Source organism: Sitophilus oryzae, unplaced genomic scaffold (assembly GCF_002938485.1).
Source record: "Sitophilus oryzae breed Bouriz unplaced genomic scaffold, Soryzae_2.0 scaffold_149_pilon_pilon, whole genome shotgun sequence".
NCBI lineage: Eukaryota > Metazoa > Arthropoda > Insecta > Coleoptera > Curculionidae > Sitophilus > Sitophilus oryzae.
Genome location: NW_022146169.1, coordinates 1668511 through 1689983, shown reverse-complemented (window position 1 = coordinate 1689983; position 21473 = coordinate 1668511). Strand labels below are relative to the sequence as shown.

The 21473-nt window shown below is 31.8% G+C and overlaps 1 protein-coding gene across 1 annotated transcript in view; it reads right to left on the bottom strand.

Annotated features, from left to right (window-relative positions):
- Positions 1–727: 727 nt before the first annotated feature.
- LOC115878033 (dopamine receptor 1-like) overlaps positions 728–21473 on the bottom strand; it is a 97196-nt gene continuing 76450 nt past the window's right edge. The window contains exons 5-6 of the mRNA XM_030894389.1: positions 3566–3795; positions 728–1114 (exon numbers count right to left, since the gene is read on the bottom strand). Of these exons, the coding sequence (XP_030750249.1) occupies positions 728–1114; positions 3566–3795 (617 nt within the window). The remainder of the gene's footprint in view (positions 1115–3565; positions 3796–21473) is intronic.

The following is a 21473-nucleotide window of genomic DNA, read 5'->3' as shown; positions in this document are numbered from 1 at the left end:
CATGCGCAAAATTCGAATTGAAATTTGTTGTGAATGGTTAATTTCGTGCCGACTTTAACGTCGAAGTGCCACTCGGCCAGCGAATTGATTTCGAATGTAGCTTTAATATTGGACCTGCAAATCTTCACTTGAGCTGTCTAAAGAGTTTAACAGTTTATTAATAAAAAGTACTGTTCACTATTAAACTCCATTGAAAATAAAAAGCAAACGTAAAAGGAGAGAATAGGTACATTAAAAATGCATAAAAGATAAATTTTATAATAGAGGTATTGAAATTTAGAAAACGTCAACATTTGACGTTTCCAGTATTTTACCAAACCATTCCGTATCAAACGGACGTTTTTCAGAAACCGCTCTTTACCGTAGTTTACCGGTCTGGTTCGCCTGGTTTTGGAACGGAATACAGCAAAAGTGATTATTAACTCTGACAACTGATTGACATTATTATGTTAAATCATTAATATTCGGAATATAAAATACGATAAATATTTCCAAAACAAAAATTAACGTTAAAACTTATTGGTTCATATTTATTTTTAATACCATAAGCTCTAGAAAATGTTTAACATTTTCTAGATTTTTATGATTAATAATAATCCTTATCATTTAAATCAGCGAATATTGAAATGGAAGAATAAACCCTACATCTATCACTACCTACGAAATCAGTCTGATCTAAACAGCAGTCGCCCTACACCATAGTGTCCTGCAGGTGGTCGTAGTCCTGTCAAATGTCGTTGATGTCATCGCCCAGAACGTCGGCCGCCGAATTGACCCTCGTCTGCCTCACCGATTCGCAGCTCAAATGTTCGCTGGAAAATTCACCGAACGAACCGTTCCGCCTCGCGTTCACCACCAGCGTTTTCGTGCCGTAATCGGTGACGAACTTCTCGTTATTGATGGCCACCGATTGGTAGCCGCACTTGCACCACTCCGGGTACTTGGCGGTGAGGATGCGCTTGAACGCCTCCCGGAACTCGGTGTTGAAGATGGAGTAGATGATGGGATTGAAGGCGGAGTTGGAGTAGCCGAGCCAGGTGAGGATTTTGAAGGTGATGTCGGGGATGCAGGTCTTGCAGAAGGCGGCTACGATGTTTATGCAGAAGAAAGGGACCTGGAAATATTAGTTTGTATAAACAATATTTTTAATTATAATAAATATACATTTGAGTCAACGTTGTGTCACCACTATTTTTTTAGTTTTAAATAATAGTATGTTGTAAGTAAAGTAAAGATTTCAGTTAACGTCTCCTTTTTGCTGCCAGGGCTAATCTGGACGGGGCGAAGATTACTACGAAAGGGGAAAGATGTAGAAACAAAATATTTTATGGATATATGTGGGGAGAAAATGTGCACAATTTAAACTTATTTTGAAATATACAGGGTCTTTCAGAACTAAGATCCATACCAAAGTTATATTTTTTCTTATGGAACACCCGGTATTTTATTTCATTTTTGGATTCTTGGGCCCAAAAAAAGGCATTTACTATAAGGGTTAAATATGTTTAAAATCTTCAGTTTTTGAGATATTTAAACATATTTAAATTTGCATGCTAAAATAGAATAGACTATTACCACCCTGTACATTACTTTCCAGAATTAATTTTTATGCTGAGTTTAATGGTAGAAAAATAAAGTTTACTGAAAAATGGTATTGGTTCCTTAAATTTATACAGGGCTATGAAAAGTTGCTGATCTATTTTAAGGATATATTTTATAAAAAAACTTCGTTATTTCAAATACAACGCCCTGTATTTTTTTAGATAAATCGAAGCAGATTCAAATGCTCTTTCAAACTGTATTAGGGTTTCCTATACCTATCTAGCTCAGATTTTGAATAAAAAGCGATTTTTAAATAAAATTGCAATCAAGATGGCTGGTGTGATTTTCTAGTGACAGTTAGTAACTATTTTCAAAGTCGACATTAGTTTATGGACATTATTATTTATAATTTATAACAGTTTACTTAAATTTACCTACAATAGTTTAATAACTAAGTATCCATTATTTTATCAAGAAAAATAAAGCAGTATCTGCTGACGGAACGAATAGATATGTTACTAGTGATATTATTTTGTGAGGAAAATTGCTCAAGGGTTTATGCTCAAAGATATCCAAATAGGAATATTCCTGATAAGCGTTTCTTTGAAAAACTTCTTGTCCTATTTCGCAGAGCTGGTAGTGTGGTTTATAAAAAAACTTATTAGATTCGGCAGAGACCTGTCGTTGGAAGTGAATAAAATGAATTTGCCGTAATTGGCTATTTTATAGAAAATCCATATATCTACAAGTCAACGTAAAATAATTCAAAGAACTACTTCTTCGTTTTTCTTGATAGAATAATATACAAATATTTAATAAATACTATTTATTAAACTACTGTAGGTAAATTAAATAAAAGTAAACTGGTATAAATTTAAATAAGTCCATAAACTAATTCCGATTTTGAAAATAGCTACTAACTGTCACTAGAAACTTGCCATGACAATACTAGCCATCTTGATTACAATTTTATTGAAAAATCCATTTTTATTCAAAATCTGGGCCAGATAGGTATAGGAAACCCTAATATAGTTTGAAAGAGCATTTAAATCTGCTTCGACCTATTTAAAAAAAACATAGTGTTGCATTTGATATAACGAAGTTTTTATGTAAAGTGAATATTTAAAATAGACCAGCAATTTTTGATATCACTGTATACATTTAAGGAAGGAATAACATTTTTCTGTAAGTTTATTTCTCTACCTTTAAACTCAGCACAAGAACTAATTCTGAAAAGTAATGTACAGGGTGTCAATAATCTATTTTATTGTAGCATGCAAATTTAAATATCTTTAAATATCTCAAAAACCAAAGATTTTAAACATATTTAACCCTTATAATAAATACCTTTTTTGGGTCCAAGAATCCAAAAATGAAATAAAATACCAGGTGTTCAATAAGAAAAAATATAACTTTGGTATGGATCTTAGTTCTGAAACACCCTGTCCATTTCAAAATAATTTTAAATTGGGCACATTACCTCCCCACATATCCCCATAAAATATTTTGTTTCTACATCTTTCCGTTTTCGTATAATCAACCGAGGCGAATGAGGTGCGCCACCCTGTATATATACCACTATACAAAAGTGCTTTGTTTCTTCGTTAGAGGGCATCAAACTTAAAAAAAATAAACACATTTTTTAATATATTTTAAGAATCGATATTCTGATTTGAATGATATTTGGGATGCCTATGTTTTGATAAGTGCTCTAACATTTGACTTTCATAAAAATCAAGAAAAATTAGAGATAGATGAGAATTTGTGACGTAGTAAGCTTCTCAGCAAAGCAAAAATATATTCTTAGCGCTAAAAATAATTTAAATACACTTTACGGTGCTACGTTGCCTTTTATGATTAAAATTGCGTTATGATTATAAATGGTAGGAGGTACTTAACATTTTATATGAAAAATTATATTAGAATTATTTTAATTTCCAAAGTATTATAAAACTTTTGGTCAGACGGTAATTATTAAAGAAAAGTATTTAAAATTAAGTAGACTTCTAGAAATTTTTCTTACCCAACAAACTAGAAATACTCCCATAATGATTCCCACTGTGACTGCTGCTTTGTGATCGCTGACATGATACGGCGAACTCTGATGATTGTGCAAGTGAATATGAAGAGCCTTGTTCTTCTGTTTGATGCTCTTCTTTTTGGTCGTTGAATTTGGTAAGTCTATGGGCCTAGTCACTGCCCTGATGCTTTTCACGTGTTTTTGAGCATAACAATATAATCTACAATATATACCTGCAACAAAAACAGTTTACTGAACTAATAATATTTTTTTGTAGACGGTACATGGAATACATGTTGAGATTAATAAGTGATATTAAAAAAAATTGGCGCCGGGAGGCACGTACAGCCGTCCATACTAAAAAAATGTTAATAAAAAGTTGGTAGGCAGTTCTTTTAGTTAGTAAAGTAAAGGAATTTCTCCAATTTTTTTTATCTCAAAAACTGCGACCTTGACTGATTTTGATGTTATTACAAATTTTGTTGCAAATATTATTTCTAATCTTAAATTGAAAACCGCGTTTCGCTAGCTGCTGTAATTTTGGAGTTACGATTTTTTAAAATTTTTAACCCCCTTCCATACGCTCCCCACCCCCACCAAAAACTAGAGACAGACACCATGAAAATATTTTGTGTTTAGGTCATTTATGACCCAAATAACTCATTTTGAGTGATTTTGCCTATCTTGATAGCCTACCATACCTATTGGTATGGTTGGCTAAAATATAAATATGAAACTTCAGTTCTATATCTTATAAATGTCCTAAAATTATTATGTCAATATAATTTTTCAGTGCAATATAACGACAACCAGAAAGAAGCTCAAATAAGCTAATTTATTTTAATTTATACCTCGATTCGGTGGTTAAAATATTAGTAGATATTAAATTAACATTTTATTTATAACTAGAAAAACAATATTTTTTCTTTTATGTTAACTATAGTGTTATAATAACAAAAAAAACATTGATCTTGACAATCTCTATTGATAGAAAATGATTTTAAATAATGATATTCTTGCTTTTGTTGTCGATGTTAATTAATTATTGTTATTGTTGCAATTATTAGAGAAAATGTTAATCATATAATACTAAGTTATGGTAGTAAATTTGATTTTGAAAATTTATGGGATAAAAAAATTAGCATAATAAATAAGAATGAACATAGACAGAATGGACATTTGCCATATAATTTATTGTTTAATACATTGGTTTTAATAATACCAATTAATTACAAAAAAACGCATGGAAAACGATTTGAACACAAACTTCAAGAATTGTTATTAAGTAGTTATTACAATTATTACTTACTTAAGTAGTATAAGTTCTTCTTTATAGTCAATAAACCAATAGCGATACTCAACCTAATTATTTGTGACAAACGAGTTTTTAATCCTTATTAAATAATACATTCTATACACACACAATAATTATTGTTTTCTAAATGAAATTTTAATTGTCAATTTACGAGTACCTAATCTATGTTATTTACCTATAACTACCAATATCAAACTTTAAGAATATTAGTAACTTTAATCATAGAGACACTTTTCTTTAAATTTAATATTTTAAATTAATTACCAAAATAAAATATTTTGACTTTATCTTATACATAGTTATTTTAATATAATATGTTTTTCTTTCTCATGAAAAAATGTGAATCCTACGTTATTAAATTATGCTAAGTTATGGTTTTCAAAGCAAGAGTAATGATATACAAGGTGTCCCAGAAATAAGGGCAAGTATTTTAACTGGTGTATGGTTCAACCCCAGAAACACGCTAGTTATTTTAATATATGTTTTTCTTTCATCTTCTCTTTAATTAATATTTTTCACTTTCAGTGTATTTTACATTGAAATACAATGTAGTATGTTTAATTTTCTGGTAATTATACAGGGTGAGCTCTAAATAAGTACAAATAATATGATTGCGAGGTTTTCTACTCTGGAAAATTTGGAATTTTTTGGAATTTTTTTAGTTTTTTTTAACAAATATAATTTTTTTATAATATGGCAACATAGGTAGTAGATTAAACTTACAAGAAAGAAAACCCAGAAATGATCTAGTATTTGTCAAAATTAAAAAAAAATTATTTTTATAGGAAATTTTCAAAATAACTGGTTCATTTTGGACTTATTTGATAAACGGTACAGAGAAATAATGTTTTTAACCGAGATCTACCAACCCTAAAAATATTTGCACTTATATAAAACTCACACTGTATAATAATAAACAACAATATTTTTAGTGCCGCTTTTTATTTTTGTATATTTCCAATTATATTCCTTTTAAAAGCAAAATCAATTAGCATAATAAGTATGTACAGGGTGGGTCAAATTCGACGCTTTTAAATGGAAACAACCTTTTCTATAGGAGATAGGCAAAAACTAATATCGGTGTCTGGAGCTCAATTTTTGTGAAAAACATGATGGTGAAAACCGCATATCTGTTACCGTTTCGGAGTTACGGGGTACAATCTGTTACCGTTTCGGAGTTGGTGGTGTTTTTCAAAAATATGTATTTTTAACAAATCGCTGTAACTTTTTTGCTATGGAAAATTTTGTATTTTTATGCAAACATTTCCAAAGCACATTTTTACGTAGAATTTAATGGTTTAAATATAATTTTTTTAAAATTAATAATTTAAGAATTATCAACGGAAAATTTGATATTTTATATGGGACACCCTGTATATTTTTAATTAGCTTAAAAGAATTTAAAATTACCTTTCCAAAAATATAGCACACTTGATATTTTGTTATAATCCCCTTCGAAATACAGATTTTTTAAAAGTTCGCCACTTTTAACTAGTAGGCTTTGGACCCCTCATTGATGATATGCCCTTAAGGGAACTCGAAAACATATTTTTCCTGCAAGACGACGCACCGCCTCTGAACGCTGAAGTTATCAGCAAATTTCTGCAGCCAATTTCAAGAATAATTGAATAGCTGACCAAGAACCCAGCCGTTGGCCGTCGAGGCCGCCTGACTTAGTGCCCATGGATCTAATCCTATGGATATATTTGCGGAAGAATAAAGGTTCCTTATTCTTCTGTATAATCTAGACAAGAATTAGAAATACTTAGCAGTTATGAGAGGGTATCTTTCACCCCCACTGAGTTAATGAATTCCGCAAGAAATGTTCAAAAACTGCCCCGTCTGTATATAACAGAAGACGGTCGATATGTCGAACACCTGTAGCAAAATCTCATGTCCTGGTTTGCTATTTATTTTTATTGTTGTGAGATATAGTTTAAATGTGTTGATGTTGGTTAAATATATTTTAAATTGTTATAAAATTCTGCATCTCTCATAGCAAATATTATTTTCGTTTTAATTGATGCTCACAGCTAAAATTTTTTTTGCATTACAGCCGGTGCCGTTCAAAGCCTACTTATTTAAAGCGGGCGAATTTTTATATACTCTATATCTCGAAGAGGAATCGAGCAAAATATCAAGTGTGTTATATTTTTGGAAAGGTAATTTTAAATTCTTTTCAATAAATTAAAAATATACATGGTGTCCCATATAAAAAATCAATCGACAAAAGCGTCGAATTTGACCCACCCTGTACATCATACCTGATTGTTTTTAGAGCAATTTAACACGAGGCACTTAAATAAATAAATTAATAAACAATATTAATTTTAACAATTTTGTTAATTAGTTGACACTCAAAATTACCACAATAAATAATTAACTACTAAAATTAGAGCAATAAGATATCTTCCTTATATATGTCTATATCTCTCATTTCTAATTGGATAATAATTCTCTCCTTTCGTAAAAGCCGGTAGTAGTTTTAAATTCGCTCTATTTTTTCGACAGCCTGTTAATCTTGTTCGGCAAGATTGAAAGCAACACTACTCTGGTAGAATTTTAGTTAAATACAGCTGCATGCCAGTAAAGACAGGTTGGTAATTTTTCAACGGTTACTGCCGTAACAATTTATTTTAATCATTTATCGCAACAAATGCAATTTCAATTTACTGGACATAATTAAAAGAAAATACGTCAAATTTAGAAACTATTAATACAATGAATATTAATTGGTAATCAAATTGTTGCGTTTAATATTGATGCAGAATATTATTAGGTAAAATGTAAATCACATGTTTCTGGTTATGGTAGTAAATTTGTAAGATATAAGAGATAAGCTAAATTCTAATTTGCCACAATACACCAAAATACTCTATAACCATATTCCTCTGTTTCGGGCTAAATTATCACTTACCTTAGTTCTTGCATTATTAATTATTAATGCAAGAACTGATATGAAAAAATGTTAATCATATGTTATTAAATTATGCTAAGTTATGGTTTTCAAAGCAAAAGACTAATTATATATAAACCAACCTCAGAATTTCCAATTGACAAGGGAGTACAACAGGGAGACGCAATATCCTCAAAACTGTTTACAGCAACACTAGAAGAAATCTTCCGTCAACTGGACTGGACCAACAAAGGATTAAAAATTGATGGAGAATATCCTAATCATTTAAGATTCGTTGATGACATAGAGCTAATTGCCAATAGTCCTGAAGAACTATAACCACAACTTAATGAAATGCAGGTCATAGATGTCATTCACAGAGTCAAATCCCTCAAATGGCAATTGGTAGAACACCTGGTATTTTTTTACCTGGTAAGAAGAACGGACAACATGGTACCGACGAGGAATTAAAAGACCTAGAAGAAGACCGAACCTGAGATGGGACCATGATATTAGGAAATTAGAAGGGATAATTTAATAGACAACAATGGGCCCAACCGCAAAGAGAGTACCGAAATATGTGAGGGTTGGGTTGAGTTCTTATTATGTTATTAATTGAATGCTGTAATTGTCTTTCATACATTACTGAGATATGAATAATATAGTCTAGACTTTTATTATTTATTTAATCATATTATCAGTAGAGTACAGCAATCTAAAATTATACTATACTTAAGCCTATTAGACATCCTTTAAGGGTTTGGGTCACTAGTCCTGAGAAGGTAAGCTATACCATAAATTTAAGGATCGTATATTATTATCTATAAATAATAAATTATTAAAATAAAAAGATGTTAAAGGGCTAGTAACAAGTGTGGGTATTTATATGCGTTTAGTTAATCATATCGAAAAAAAAACAACCAATAAATTAATTATTATTTATCTATTTGTTATTTATACAGGGTGTCCCAGAAATAAGTGCAAATATTTTAACTGGTAGTATAGTTCAACCCCAGAAACAGAACTATGAGGTATTTTTGCGAAAAAAAAAAATTGAAAATTCGAAGTTTTTTGAAAAATTTTTTGGAATTTTTTTTAGTTTTTAGTTAAGAAACATAATTTCTTGATAATATGGCAACATAGGTATTAGATTAAATTTGCAAGAAAAAAATTCCAGAAAAGATCCAGTCGTTCTCAAAATTTTAGCAAAATTTTTTTTTTTGGAAATTTTCACTAGTAATACCACTAGAGGTCAAATTATTTCCGGAAATTTTTTCGAGCCCATGAATATTTTGAAAATAATCCCGAGTCGAAGACGAGGGATAATTTTCTAAAAATATTCATGAGCGAGAAAAAATGTCCGGATTTAATTTGACCTCGTGTGGTATTCGGTAAGAAAATTCCACACCAAATTGTGTTTGAAAATCAAATAATTAAAATGTGTTTTTCGCTTTTTGGTCGAATTTATTATTTAGTTACTATGACAACTAAGAGACACCCAAACTTAAAAACTATTTCAGTTTTGAAGCTGTCAAGCGGCACGGCTTAAAAAAAATGTTTCGCTTCGGTCATGAAAGCAAAGAAAATATTCGCCAGGAGATTAAGCAGTTGACACCCGCGAATACTAGGAAATCGAAGTCAAGCGTATGGAAGCAATTTACAAACTTTCATCTCAGCTTTGTAATTGAAATGTATCAAAATTATCATGTAAACAAATAAAAACCAGACTCTCAAAAATATATTCTGTCATTATAAACGTCAAAAAATTTCCAGTATAATTCGCTGTTGGGTGCCTACAAGGAAAAAATTTTCACTAAAATTTATCCGTTGCCATGGTGATTTATCAAAAAAACACGTTTTGATTGGTTAAAAATTACAGGTGTGGAATTTTCAAAGTAATATAACTCCGTTATTTTTGGCTTATTTGAAAAACGATAAAGAGAAAATATGTTTCTTTTATCAAGATCTACCACGCCTTAAAATATTTGCACTTATTTCTGGGACACCCTGTATATCCCTTTTGTTAAACCTCAGAAATTATATTACCATACATATCTTAAGGGAAAGAATTAATTATTAAAAGAAGGAGGGTTTATAAAAATTTTAAGAACTTGAAAGAAAATTTCTTAGGTATAGTGTTAAACAAAAATTGTAATAGATCTTAAGTGTAAATTTATCTAGACATAGTCTGTAGTCTATTTATGAACTTTAAAAGTAAAACAATATTCTTGAAATTATTTTCCATACTTTTGTCTTAAAACAAATTACCGGAAATTGCATTTTATAAAATAATTTTATTTTCAATATTTTACTATGCAGACACTATAAACATAAGAAAAGGATAACATCAGTCTCTAGGGAAATATAGAGACGCTTGCTATACGGCAGAATATTTTCCCAGATTTGTTTTATTTTTCTTTGTTTTATGTCCTTTTTATATTGCTAGTATTTTTAAAATTTAAACATTTATCATCCTAATTTTTTGCGGTTTTAAAATTTAAAATGTTTACCTTACAACATATGTTTATATTCAAAAACCTTTTATATGGAACTATTTAAGTACCAGAGGATAAAATCAAATTTGTGAATCCTTGAAAATAAAGATCGATGGCATTTAGATATAAAATTATGTATAGAATATTCAGAAAGCTCTCTCAATCACTTGCCAGCTAGATGAAAGAGATTGGTAACAATGGTCATTGTCATTTGATTTGGGATTATAATTTTATTGACGCACATCGATCAATGTCAAAATTAAAATTTGATTGTTGCTGTAAAACAAAATTAAAATATTTTTATTGTAAAAATGCGCCTAAGGTTTAACCAAAATAAAAAGAGCTCATTGCTAAGCTTACAAATTATTTTTCTCGAGAAAGACGCTGCTGGTAGAACCATAAAATAATTAACTAGAAAGAAGTCAACTCTGTGTTAAAGAAGATGTCAACTCTGTGTTAAATCGTGGAAACACGATACGCCACCGAAAGCCTTCGTTGTCGTCTGGAGAACTAATTTTCCAATTGACAGGTTGACATGATGGCTTCATTTTTATTTCCGTTTCCGGTTATTCAATGGCTTCTTTTAGTTTAAATGTATTTTGTACTCTTTCTTATCATAAATAAAACAAAACAAAATTTTATTCAAACATATTTATTTGGAATATGAGACAACGTGACTAAATAAATATAAAAAATAAAGAATTGAATGATTTCTACAGCAATTACTTAATTATATGCAATTTTAATGTAAATTAGTAAGGTATAAGCATGACTTACAGTAATTTGTAAATAAATACACGTATTCACAGCCATCAGAGACAGAAAACTGGGGCAGGAACATGAAAACGGGAGCCTTATACAAAAAACTGAAAACAGAAAAACAATTTTTTTATACTAAAATTAACAATGTAAAAATATCAATAGGTATAAAACATAAATATACTGTTTAAAAAAAAGTTCATTATTCTCAAAGAGGCCTGGCTTATAAATCAAAAAGAAGCAAAAAGAGACTTTTAGTCGGATAACATAATCAGATTATCAGTCCGATTTATTGCATTACTGACAATAAATCGCACATACTCGAGGTAACTAATGTTGGCTATAGTTAAAAATGATCTTACCTTGCTGTAAATTGTTTCCATTTTCAAAAAAATCGCCGATCAAAGAGATTATAACACCATTTTCTTGCATCTAAAAAATGTAGAAAATGTTTATTTTCTACCTATTTTTCATATACATGGGACATACCTACTACTGCAGAAACGTCATTTTCTCCAGGATTCTTCATGTAATATATATTTTATATACTTTATTACCTTTATATTTATAAATTTCAACCAAAATATTAAATTGAACTTCCAAAACAAAACTAAACGGAGTGAATTAAAATCTGTTAAAATGGCGTCGAATATTTTCTAATTTGTTCTAGAACAAATCTGAAGTTGTCTCTGAAGCTGAAATCTGTCAATTCTAAACTGTGAAGTTAGGCAATAGTTAGACAGAAACATTGCTGTCCTTGTCAAGGCGGCCATACTTGTCGTCAGGAGAATGACAGGAATGACACTAATGACTGTTTCCAATTTTTCTATTTCACTGTCACCCTCCTGGGTAGAACATCCTTGCCCGTGGACGCCATATATGAAGTAAGTACATTGCAAATATGTAATATTCCAACTGCTCCATAGATAATCATGGGTCTTATTATCATGTGCAAAGGTCTTACATCCAGTGCAAAAGGTTAGGGGCACAGTCCAATCTATTTTTTGCCAGTCTTTTGATGACAGCCTTTGTGGCTTTGCTGGTAATATTTTTAATATGACTGTTCCATAGAAGTTATAACAGATGTAAGAGTTGTAACAGATGTTAAACAAAAAATGTTCAACATTAAGAGTTCAAACAGATGTTTGCATACAAAAATATCTTGTAAAAACAAGATATTTTTGTATGCAAAGACAAAAAAATCATATAACAAGAAAAAATAAAGTTGAAAATGTCCTAAAAAGCGTCTCGCTTTGGCTTTTTAAAGTCACAGCCAAACCAAACACATCCCATATGATAATATTGGAGAAAAATCATGGAATAATAAAAGCTAACGTTTATATCGCTTGAAAAAAGCGTCAGAAAAAACGTCCATTTATCATTTTTTACGTCTCATCACTTTTTAAAGTCATAACCGAACGAAACAGACCGAAGCCCGAATTTTTAACCGCTAATATCCTCACGGTATCGAAATATGTTTTGTGCCGCTGCTAGTCCCTGCTGGGAACGTATCAGCCACACTCGAAGTAGCAAAAACGTTCTGGCCCTTTGTATCCATAATTAAATTCGCCGGCGTATGTTTTGATGCGAACGAGTTCTGGAGAAGAAACGCCCGTCGAGTACGAAATGTTTACTTTGATTTTTTGCTAGGGAATATCAAAAGAATATGAATGACATGTTATGAAATAGGGTCAGGAAATTTAAGAAATAGCAAATGTGTTTTGAATGAGAAATAGCGGGAATATTTTATTAGAGTTTCGAGTAGTGTGTTATTGGCTGTAACTTATGATACACGTTGATTATGTCAAGAGTATAAGCTTTATAATTTTTAATAAAAGTATTGATGCTGCTGTGATGAACCGCCTATTTAAAAATAAACACTCTGTATACATAAATAAAATTATTGATTTTTAAAATATTATTCAGAAACTAGGGAGAGGGAAATCAGGCGACGAACGGAGATGATAGTTGTTAGATAATAGCTTCTAGACTACCATTCGAGACGCATTGATATTATTTTGGTTCTTGAGTTTTGTGACAAAGAATGTTATTAAAGGTAAAGTAAAAGTTTTCTCATTATTTAACTAATGTTAACTAAATCATATTATTTTGTTTTCCTGTTGTAATTCTGTTCTAAAGCATTTCTATATTTATTTGATCTGACAAAGCAAATATATAACATGTGTATGCATTTAAAATGGAATATATTTATGCTGTAAATAATTTCAGTTTAAAAGTAATCTAAATAAAATCGTTTACTGTTAATTCGTGCCGATGTTTGTGGTTTGTGAGAATAAGGGCCTTGTTGAGTGTACTAACCATTTTCGACCGTGCATGGGCGAATATCTTAGCTCGCAAAAGGGCAAACAAAAACAACAAATAGAATATCTTATAGAATAACTTATAATTTATTAAATTATAAGATATTGGTACCAAACCTTCAACTTTAGCGTCGATTCCGCAACAAGGGACTTCGTACCTACGGCTGGGGACCCGTTAAAGTAACAAAAAACTCTTCAGTTTTGACCGATATAAATGTGGCATGTTTTGAATGTATTAAACTATAAACCTAGGTATGAGGACAGTTTCTATATTATTATTTCTCTTTTATTAAAGTTCACGGCAGCATATTTAGATTCTCTGGAATAGTGATCATAGTTTTCTCTGCCGTGCTCTTTTACATGTGAATTGCAGGCAGAGTACGGCACTCCTTTCATTTCATTTAATAAAATAAGTAGGGCTATTTACAAATCTAGCGATTTATTTACGTAACCTGTTCTCCTCAAATTTCCGAAAATATTGCTTCTGTCGAGGCGCATCCGAGGTAATCACAATAAAAACAAATATTTAACACAATGTAGATTCCTTTCTTTCATTTAAATTTCTTGTTATACAGTTGGCCAAAATATTACCTCTTCAACTTTGTTGACGAATTTGGGCTGTTACACTACAATGCTTTTTTTGAGGATGTATAATTTTGGTTCGACGTTACTGGTAGCAATGGTGCGATTCTAGTATCCTATGCCTCAACCTATCAAAAACTAAAGTTTTGTCATATAAAAGTACTTTAAAACCTTTTGTACTTAATAACGCCACTATTACTGACGTCATGAACTCTGTGAAATTTTTAGGACTTGTTGTAGACAACTCGTTAAAATGGAACTTGCACATTAAAGCTTTATCAAAGAAATTAAGCGCTGCCTGTTTTTGGCTAAGATCAGTTTCTAATGTAACTTATCAACCTCTAGAATAGCCTAATGTAACTTATCAACCTCTAGAATAGCCTCTCCCTTTTTGAGTCACATCTTCGTTATGCACTTCCATTCTGGGGTACTTGCTGCGCAACAAAATTTGATCGTATTTTCAAACTTCAAAAGAGACAGTTCGATATTTATTGACACTGAACAGTAGAACTCACCGCTAGAATTTCTTTAAAAATTTCAAAATACTGACTCTTCTTTCTTTATTCATTTTTGAATCCGTTTGCTTAATCCGCAAGCACATATCTGCTATTCCCGAAAGGCCATCTCATAACTATCCACTTAAGAATGCGTAGCACGATCTTTATCTGCCAACCCCGAGCTCAGAACTAGTTAAAGGTTCAATACTGTACAATGCCAAAAAATGTACAATCATCTGCCTTTGAATATCAAGTCGCTTTCATTCTTTTCCGCATTTCGCAAAGCTCTGAAATCATACTTACTGGACAGAGCCCTATATGCGGTAAACGACTTTTTTGTTGATGTTTAATCATGAATAATTTTGAATTTTAAAATTTTGATCATCTCCACACTGGTTAAAGGTCTAGTATTTAATATTTAATATTTTATAAGTCTTACATGATTATATCCATTTACAATTTTCCTATTGTAAAATTTTGTTGATACGCCTTTTTTGTGTTCTGCAATGTCCATGTATGTTTTATTTGTAATTTTAATGACGTAATTTTTTTTTGAATTGATTTTTATTGTATGATATTTTTTATTATTTGTATATTTTTTGTGCTTTTGTTTGTTTTGTAAATGCTTTGTCGATGAAGCTATTTTGGCTTTTTGTAAAATAAAGCGTTATTTATTTTTATTTATTTTTTTTTTAATATAAATTTTACATTAGCACTAAAAATATATTGTATAGTAAATCCCAAGGGTAAAGTTTTATTCATGCAGCATGAGTGGGGTTTAAAATATTTAAAAGAAACACACTTGTTGAATGTCCTCAAGCGTTTTAGCTCTTTGGAGTTCGATAGCTTTTTGGTGCAATATGTATATACATTTCAAAAAAAATGGAAACACTATAACGCTGAAAATAACTTAAATACATGAGGTGTCTTTATGTAAAAATGTAAATTTTCAAAAAAATTCTATCAACGGTTCTTCATTAAACAGGAATTTAAATCAGCTATAATTGAGCCCTCACCGAAGTTTGATGATATATTCCTTCCATAATCTTTTTATTCGAAGGTCCTGTATATGGAGGGTAGAGATAAGGAGAAACATCTTTTACGGGACTTTATTTGAAAAAGTGGTCACTAAAATGGGAAGAATAAGTGTTCATTAAATAGCCACAGTGACGCTAATAAGGGTCCGAACTAAACTTAGCGGTTATAAATAAAGAGAATTTAGTCAAAAAGGGAGGCAACACGCGCCTTCAGAAATCGCAAATGTAGAACTTTTGGTACAGCATCGCCATCCCTGTTTGATGAACAATTTTCAATATACGGAGATAATTCTCCTTATCTACCCTCCACAGTCCTGTATTCATCCATTTATATAGATTTTGTTCTATTAAAAATTCATATATGGTATTGTAAAACTGAAAACAGAACTATTAGATTTTGACGAAACTGTATTGATTGTTTTTAACTCCCTCAACCATTCATATTTATTATCTTACGGACTTTAATTTATCGCCTTTTGAAATTCACTCCGCCTATCTCACTCTCACTCGCGCCTAAAATCTCGACGTAATAGGTTTTTTGATTAAGCAATTTACTTGGCAATGTCGTTTGTAATTAAACTCTTAAATGATGGCTTGTCAAGTCGAAAACTGGCTTCGAGCACCTCGGAGGCACGTATTAAGTTCGCCTAATAATAAGGCCATATTTGATGCTGAATGGAACATGTCGGGATTCTGCAGGTCTTATAGGTATATTATAAAATGTTCTATAGGCTCGGTTTCTTCTTGTACTCGATAGGGGTGGTTAAAAAACCAATTAACCTTACCTTTAATCTCTAACTACTAATGTAAACTCATATGCAAAAAAAAACGCAACCGATAAATCTTAGGTTAAATTTAAAGTGTTACATTTTTGTTATTTTCAGCCCTATTTTCATGAATTTTTTAGCAAGGTGTATATAATTATATCAACTTAAATTCGTAAACTCAGTTTTTTATAAACTTTAGTTTTTGGAATATTTTACAGGGTTAATCGAGGGGGTTGTTTTGCTACCCCAACTTTAAAACACCCCGTGCAATAATTTCGTGTGTAAATTTTCCTAAAATATAATTTTACGGTCAGAACCATGTCTCCTGAGCATTTTGTTTTTTGGATCATGTCAACACATGCCTTGGTTAATTTTTAAGAGCGAATTGAACTTGTCACCTACAATTTGCAATTTTTTCAATTACCATTTCATTTTGAAGTTATTTTTCAGTATGTATGGTATCGCTTTTTGATTTTAATGAACATAACATAGATAAATATAACATAAGTATGTATGTCCGGTTTTACAGCGTCCTTCACCGCCCTCCGGTCTCCATGCACCACCTCCGTCTATTGTTCCAATCTCCTGGTAGTAGGTTCCTTTTCGACATGGCTCTGTCGATTCCTTGATTCCAGGAGAGTTTAGGTCGGCCTCGTTTACGTCTGTCTGTAGGTGTCCACTGCAACACTTGCTTTGGTATTCTATCGTCAGCCATTCGTTGTACATGGCCGTACCACTGCAGTTGTTTTTTTTGTATATCTTGTACAATGTTACTCTCCACCTTCAGTTTTTCACGTATTCTCTCGTTCCTAATTCTGTCTAAACGGGAGATACGGGCTGATCTTCGCCTGAAGTCCATTTCGGTCGACAACAACTTCTTTTTATATTTTTCGCTTAACTGCCATACCTCAGAGCCATATAACATTACACTTTTCAGAATCACGTTATAAATAAGTTTTTTTCTGTGATCCGAGATATCCCTAGACCAAAGCACCGCGCTCATCAGCGCTGAAACAAAATATATTAGGTTACTGATTATTTGTTGTTAAATTGCGGAACTACATGGGAATATTTTAGTGTAAATGTAGTAAACCTTATTAACATTCAATGCGTTCAAAAATGCGTCGCCGCTTATACCCATTTTATTAAATAAATCTGGTATGCGGATAAAAAATATCTTCGATTTAAGTAAATTTATTTCTACATTTATTCTTAACTTTTGCAAATAACGGAGGCAGCCTGTGGTTTAAAATTTCACCATACATCTTATTAGTTATTATATTTTGTATGAATTAACTTGGTGCTAGGTAAGATTTATCCATAATATTTAAGATCAGCAAATCATTTATATAATTTTCTAGCCATTATAGCAAAGTGTTACAAAAGAGAGAGAGAAATACACGAGGAACTTAAACTATCGCCTTTTACTTCATCAAACCGACCCTCAAAATTTCCCCCTGTTACATCTTGGCGCCCAACTAGAGACAATACAATAGAAGAACTACTGACTACGTGTATTTATCTGAGATGAATAACGGTGCCACCCCAAGGACTCACAGCTATGACCTTCGTGGTAAGGGCCAGAGTCGACTTTTGAATCTACGAGGTCGACAATCTCTTTCGGATCCCATAACAAAATCGCCCACAACGCCTCAGGGGCCGGTACCAACTACGACAGCCACGACGGTACCGAACACAAGTTCAACGATACAAGGTAGGGACTTTCCAAATTCTGTATTATCTGGACCGTTTATAAGAGGCAATAATAACGAAGGGAATCAGGGAGGCAACTTTATGTTTGTGCCGCCACCGGCAGTTCATATGCCAGCGGCAAATTTCATGCCACCGCCATTTTGTAATCCGACGACCTGTTCCATGCAGCAAGAAGATTTAAAAATGATAATTTCTAGTGTTATTAATGAAGTACATAAGTTAAATATAAATAATAATAATATCAATTCTAAACAGGGCCATTTTCAAAATATTTGTACTTTTAAACTAAACGCTGACGTTCCTATTTTTGATGATAAAGGGGATATACACCCTGTAGATTTTTTAAATCAAATAAAAACCATGTATAAGTCACAAAATGTTTCTGTAGATCAGTTTTTAGTAGATAGTATAACTAATTTATTCTTTAGAGGAAACGCAAAAATATGGATGAACGCTTTCTTATCAACTTTCACTAATTTTCAAGATTTTAAAAATCAATTCTTAGCTCAATATTGGAGTCAATCTCAGCAACTTAAGATTAGACTGAAATTAGATTCGGATATTTACCCTATAAATGGCAGCGCTACATTTACAGAATATTTTAATTCCTATGTAGTTTTGGCTAAACAGTTAGAACCTGCCTATCCGCCCCCGCAATTAATTCAAATTATTGCGCGACATTTTCCACCAAGTATTTCTTGTACGTTAATCGGCGCAGTTACATTTCAAGATGCCCTTCAGCGTCTTAGACAGGCCGAATATTATTTTAGTGCTAGTACGACAGATTCTTTTTCACATTCAACAAGACCGGACAAAATTATTTTCATAAACAAAATAATTCTAGACATGGATCACAATCACAACAGATGTCGGGACAAAATCAGACAAAAAACTTATCTAGTATGCAAACTGTGGATAATGTTGAATGTGAGGAAAATTCGGAAAACTAGATTGCTTTCCACAGACGAGCCCGGCTGTGGAAAACGTTTTAAAAGGGGCTTTTAGTTTTAATAATAACGTTAGAAATAAATTACTTAAAGATGAGTGTAGCTTTAAGCACGAAATTGTTAATTATAGATCGCCGATTATCGAAACGCAATTGTATAGTTATTCTTTTCCCGCTTTAATTGACACTGGAAGTGAAATCTCCGCAGTCTCTGAACTGTCTCTGGAACAGTCTCTTGGAACTCTTTTTCTGATAAAATTAAAAGTGATTCCATCTTTTTCGTGTTCTGGCATAAGAGTTATAGGGCGTTTAAATAAAATCAAAGAAAAATACAATTACAAACTTTAATTTGTTTTTCGTGTGAAAATAATATTTTTTACCAGGATTTTTTTGTCATACCCGATCTTGTTTATTCAATTATTTTAGGAATTGATTTTTTACGAAAATACAAAGTACGTATCGATTTAAATATAAATAAAATATTTTGTTCGGTAGGCGATGAAGAAATTGCTTTATCAGAAAAAAATTATTCTCACGAATATGATGGTAGAGAATCGTTAAATTTGCGCAGTTTATCAAAATACGAGAGTTTTGTTACAGCAAATGCAGTTGTGCAGTCAACTGATATACAGAGTGTCACAAAAAATACAAATTTAAGTTTTAATGAGAAACATATGTTTAAAGAATTGATTAGCGAATATGAATCGATTTTTTCAAATATACCGGGTCGTGTAAAAAATTATAATCATCAAATTAAACTTCATAATACCGATCCATTTTTTATTAAGTCATATCCGATACCCGTAGTTTATCGAGAAGCCGTCAATAAAACTGTCACGGAAATGGAAAATCTGGGTATAATTGAACGTGCTGCAACTCCATACATATCACCCGCCATAAATTGTGTGAGCTATATAGTTATAGTATATATATTGATACTATTTATTAAATTTATAAATTATGTGAACCTCGTGTGTTCTTCGATCTCTCAGTTCACAGGGAGGCAGATGAAACAAAATATATTAGGTTACTGATTATTTGTTGTTAAATTGCGGAACTACATGGGAATATTTTAGTGTAAATGTAGTAAACCTTATTAACATTCAATGCGTTCAAACATGCGTCGCTGCTTATACCCATTTTATTAAATAAATCTGGTATGCGGATAAAAAATATCTTCGATTTAAGTAAATTTATTTCTACATTTATTCTTAACTTTTGCAAATAACGGCGGCAGCCTGTGGTTTAAAATTTCACCATACATCTTATTAGTTATTATATTTTGTATGAATTAACTTGGTGCTAGGTAAGATTTATCCATAATATTTAAGATCAGCAAATCATTTATATAATTTTCTAGCCATTATAGCAAAGAGTTACAAAAGAGAGAGAGAAATACACGAGGAACTTAAACTATCGCCTTTTACTTCATCAAACCGACCCTCAAAATTTCCCCCTGTCACAGCGCTCCTATTACCTTTCTGCCTTTAACAATCCGTTCTTGGATTTCCCTTTCGCATCTCCCTTTGCTTGCGATTTTTACCCCTAAATACATATATTCTTCGCAAGCTTCAATTTTTATATTGTTATTTAATACTAGGTCTTCCAACTCGCCACCAACACACATATATTTTGTCTTCTTCTTGTTTAGCTTCAGTCCACATTTTTTACGTACTCCTCTATCAGTTTTCTTGTCATGGATTCTAGATCTTCTTTGTCTTGGGCCATTACTATCTGGTCATCGGCGAAATGCACAGTATACAGAGAAAGGTTTTCATTAATAGGTATTCCCACTTGAGAGCACTTCTGGCGCCAGTGCTTAAGAGCTTCTGATAGGTAGATTTTAAATAAAGTTGGGGACATTCAACAACCCTGTTTTAGAATTATTGATATTGGGAATAATTCGGAGAGTTAGGCCTATTTTAATTCTTGCGGAACAACTGCAGTAAAGTTGCTGTACCGCTTTTATTAGTGTTATATTTATTGGGCTTTCTTCGAGAACTTCCCATAGTTTCTTAATTGGTGCCGTATCATAAGCCTTACTAAGGTACACAAACAGGAGATGAATTTGGTCGTTATTCGTTGCCGTCTTTTTCTCAATGATCTGAGTTATTGGAAAGATATTATCAATGCACGAGCGGCCTGCCCTGAACCCGGCTTGTTCTTCAATCTCATGGGGGTTAAATTAATCTTCTATTAGGGTTTTAAGTATTTTTTCGTACAGTCTGCTAAGAGTGTCAGACACAGCTATACATCTGTAGTTAGTGCAAATATCTTTCCTTTCTTTTTTGTGGATCGGAGTTATCCATGACGTTTTCCATGAATCAGGTACGGGCTTCTCGTTAATATATGTAGTGAAAATACAAGCGAGAAATTTTCGGTCCGCATTTTAGAAGTTCCGCTGGCATTCCTTCAGGACCACTAGACTTTCCGTTTTTCATTGCAATTAAAACCTTTTCAACCATATCTACACTCACCGTCATATATGTTCCTCGAGTTCTATATGCTGTTGGAGACATAATTTCATATAAAGGGCGACTTTCTTACAATTAATTTTTATAATGTTCTTGGAATTTATTTAGG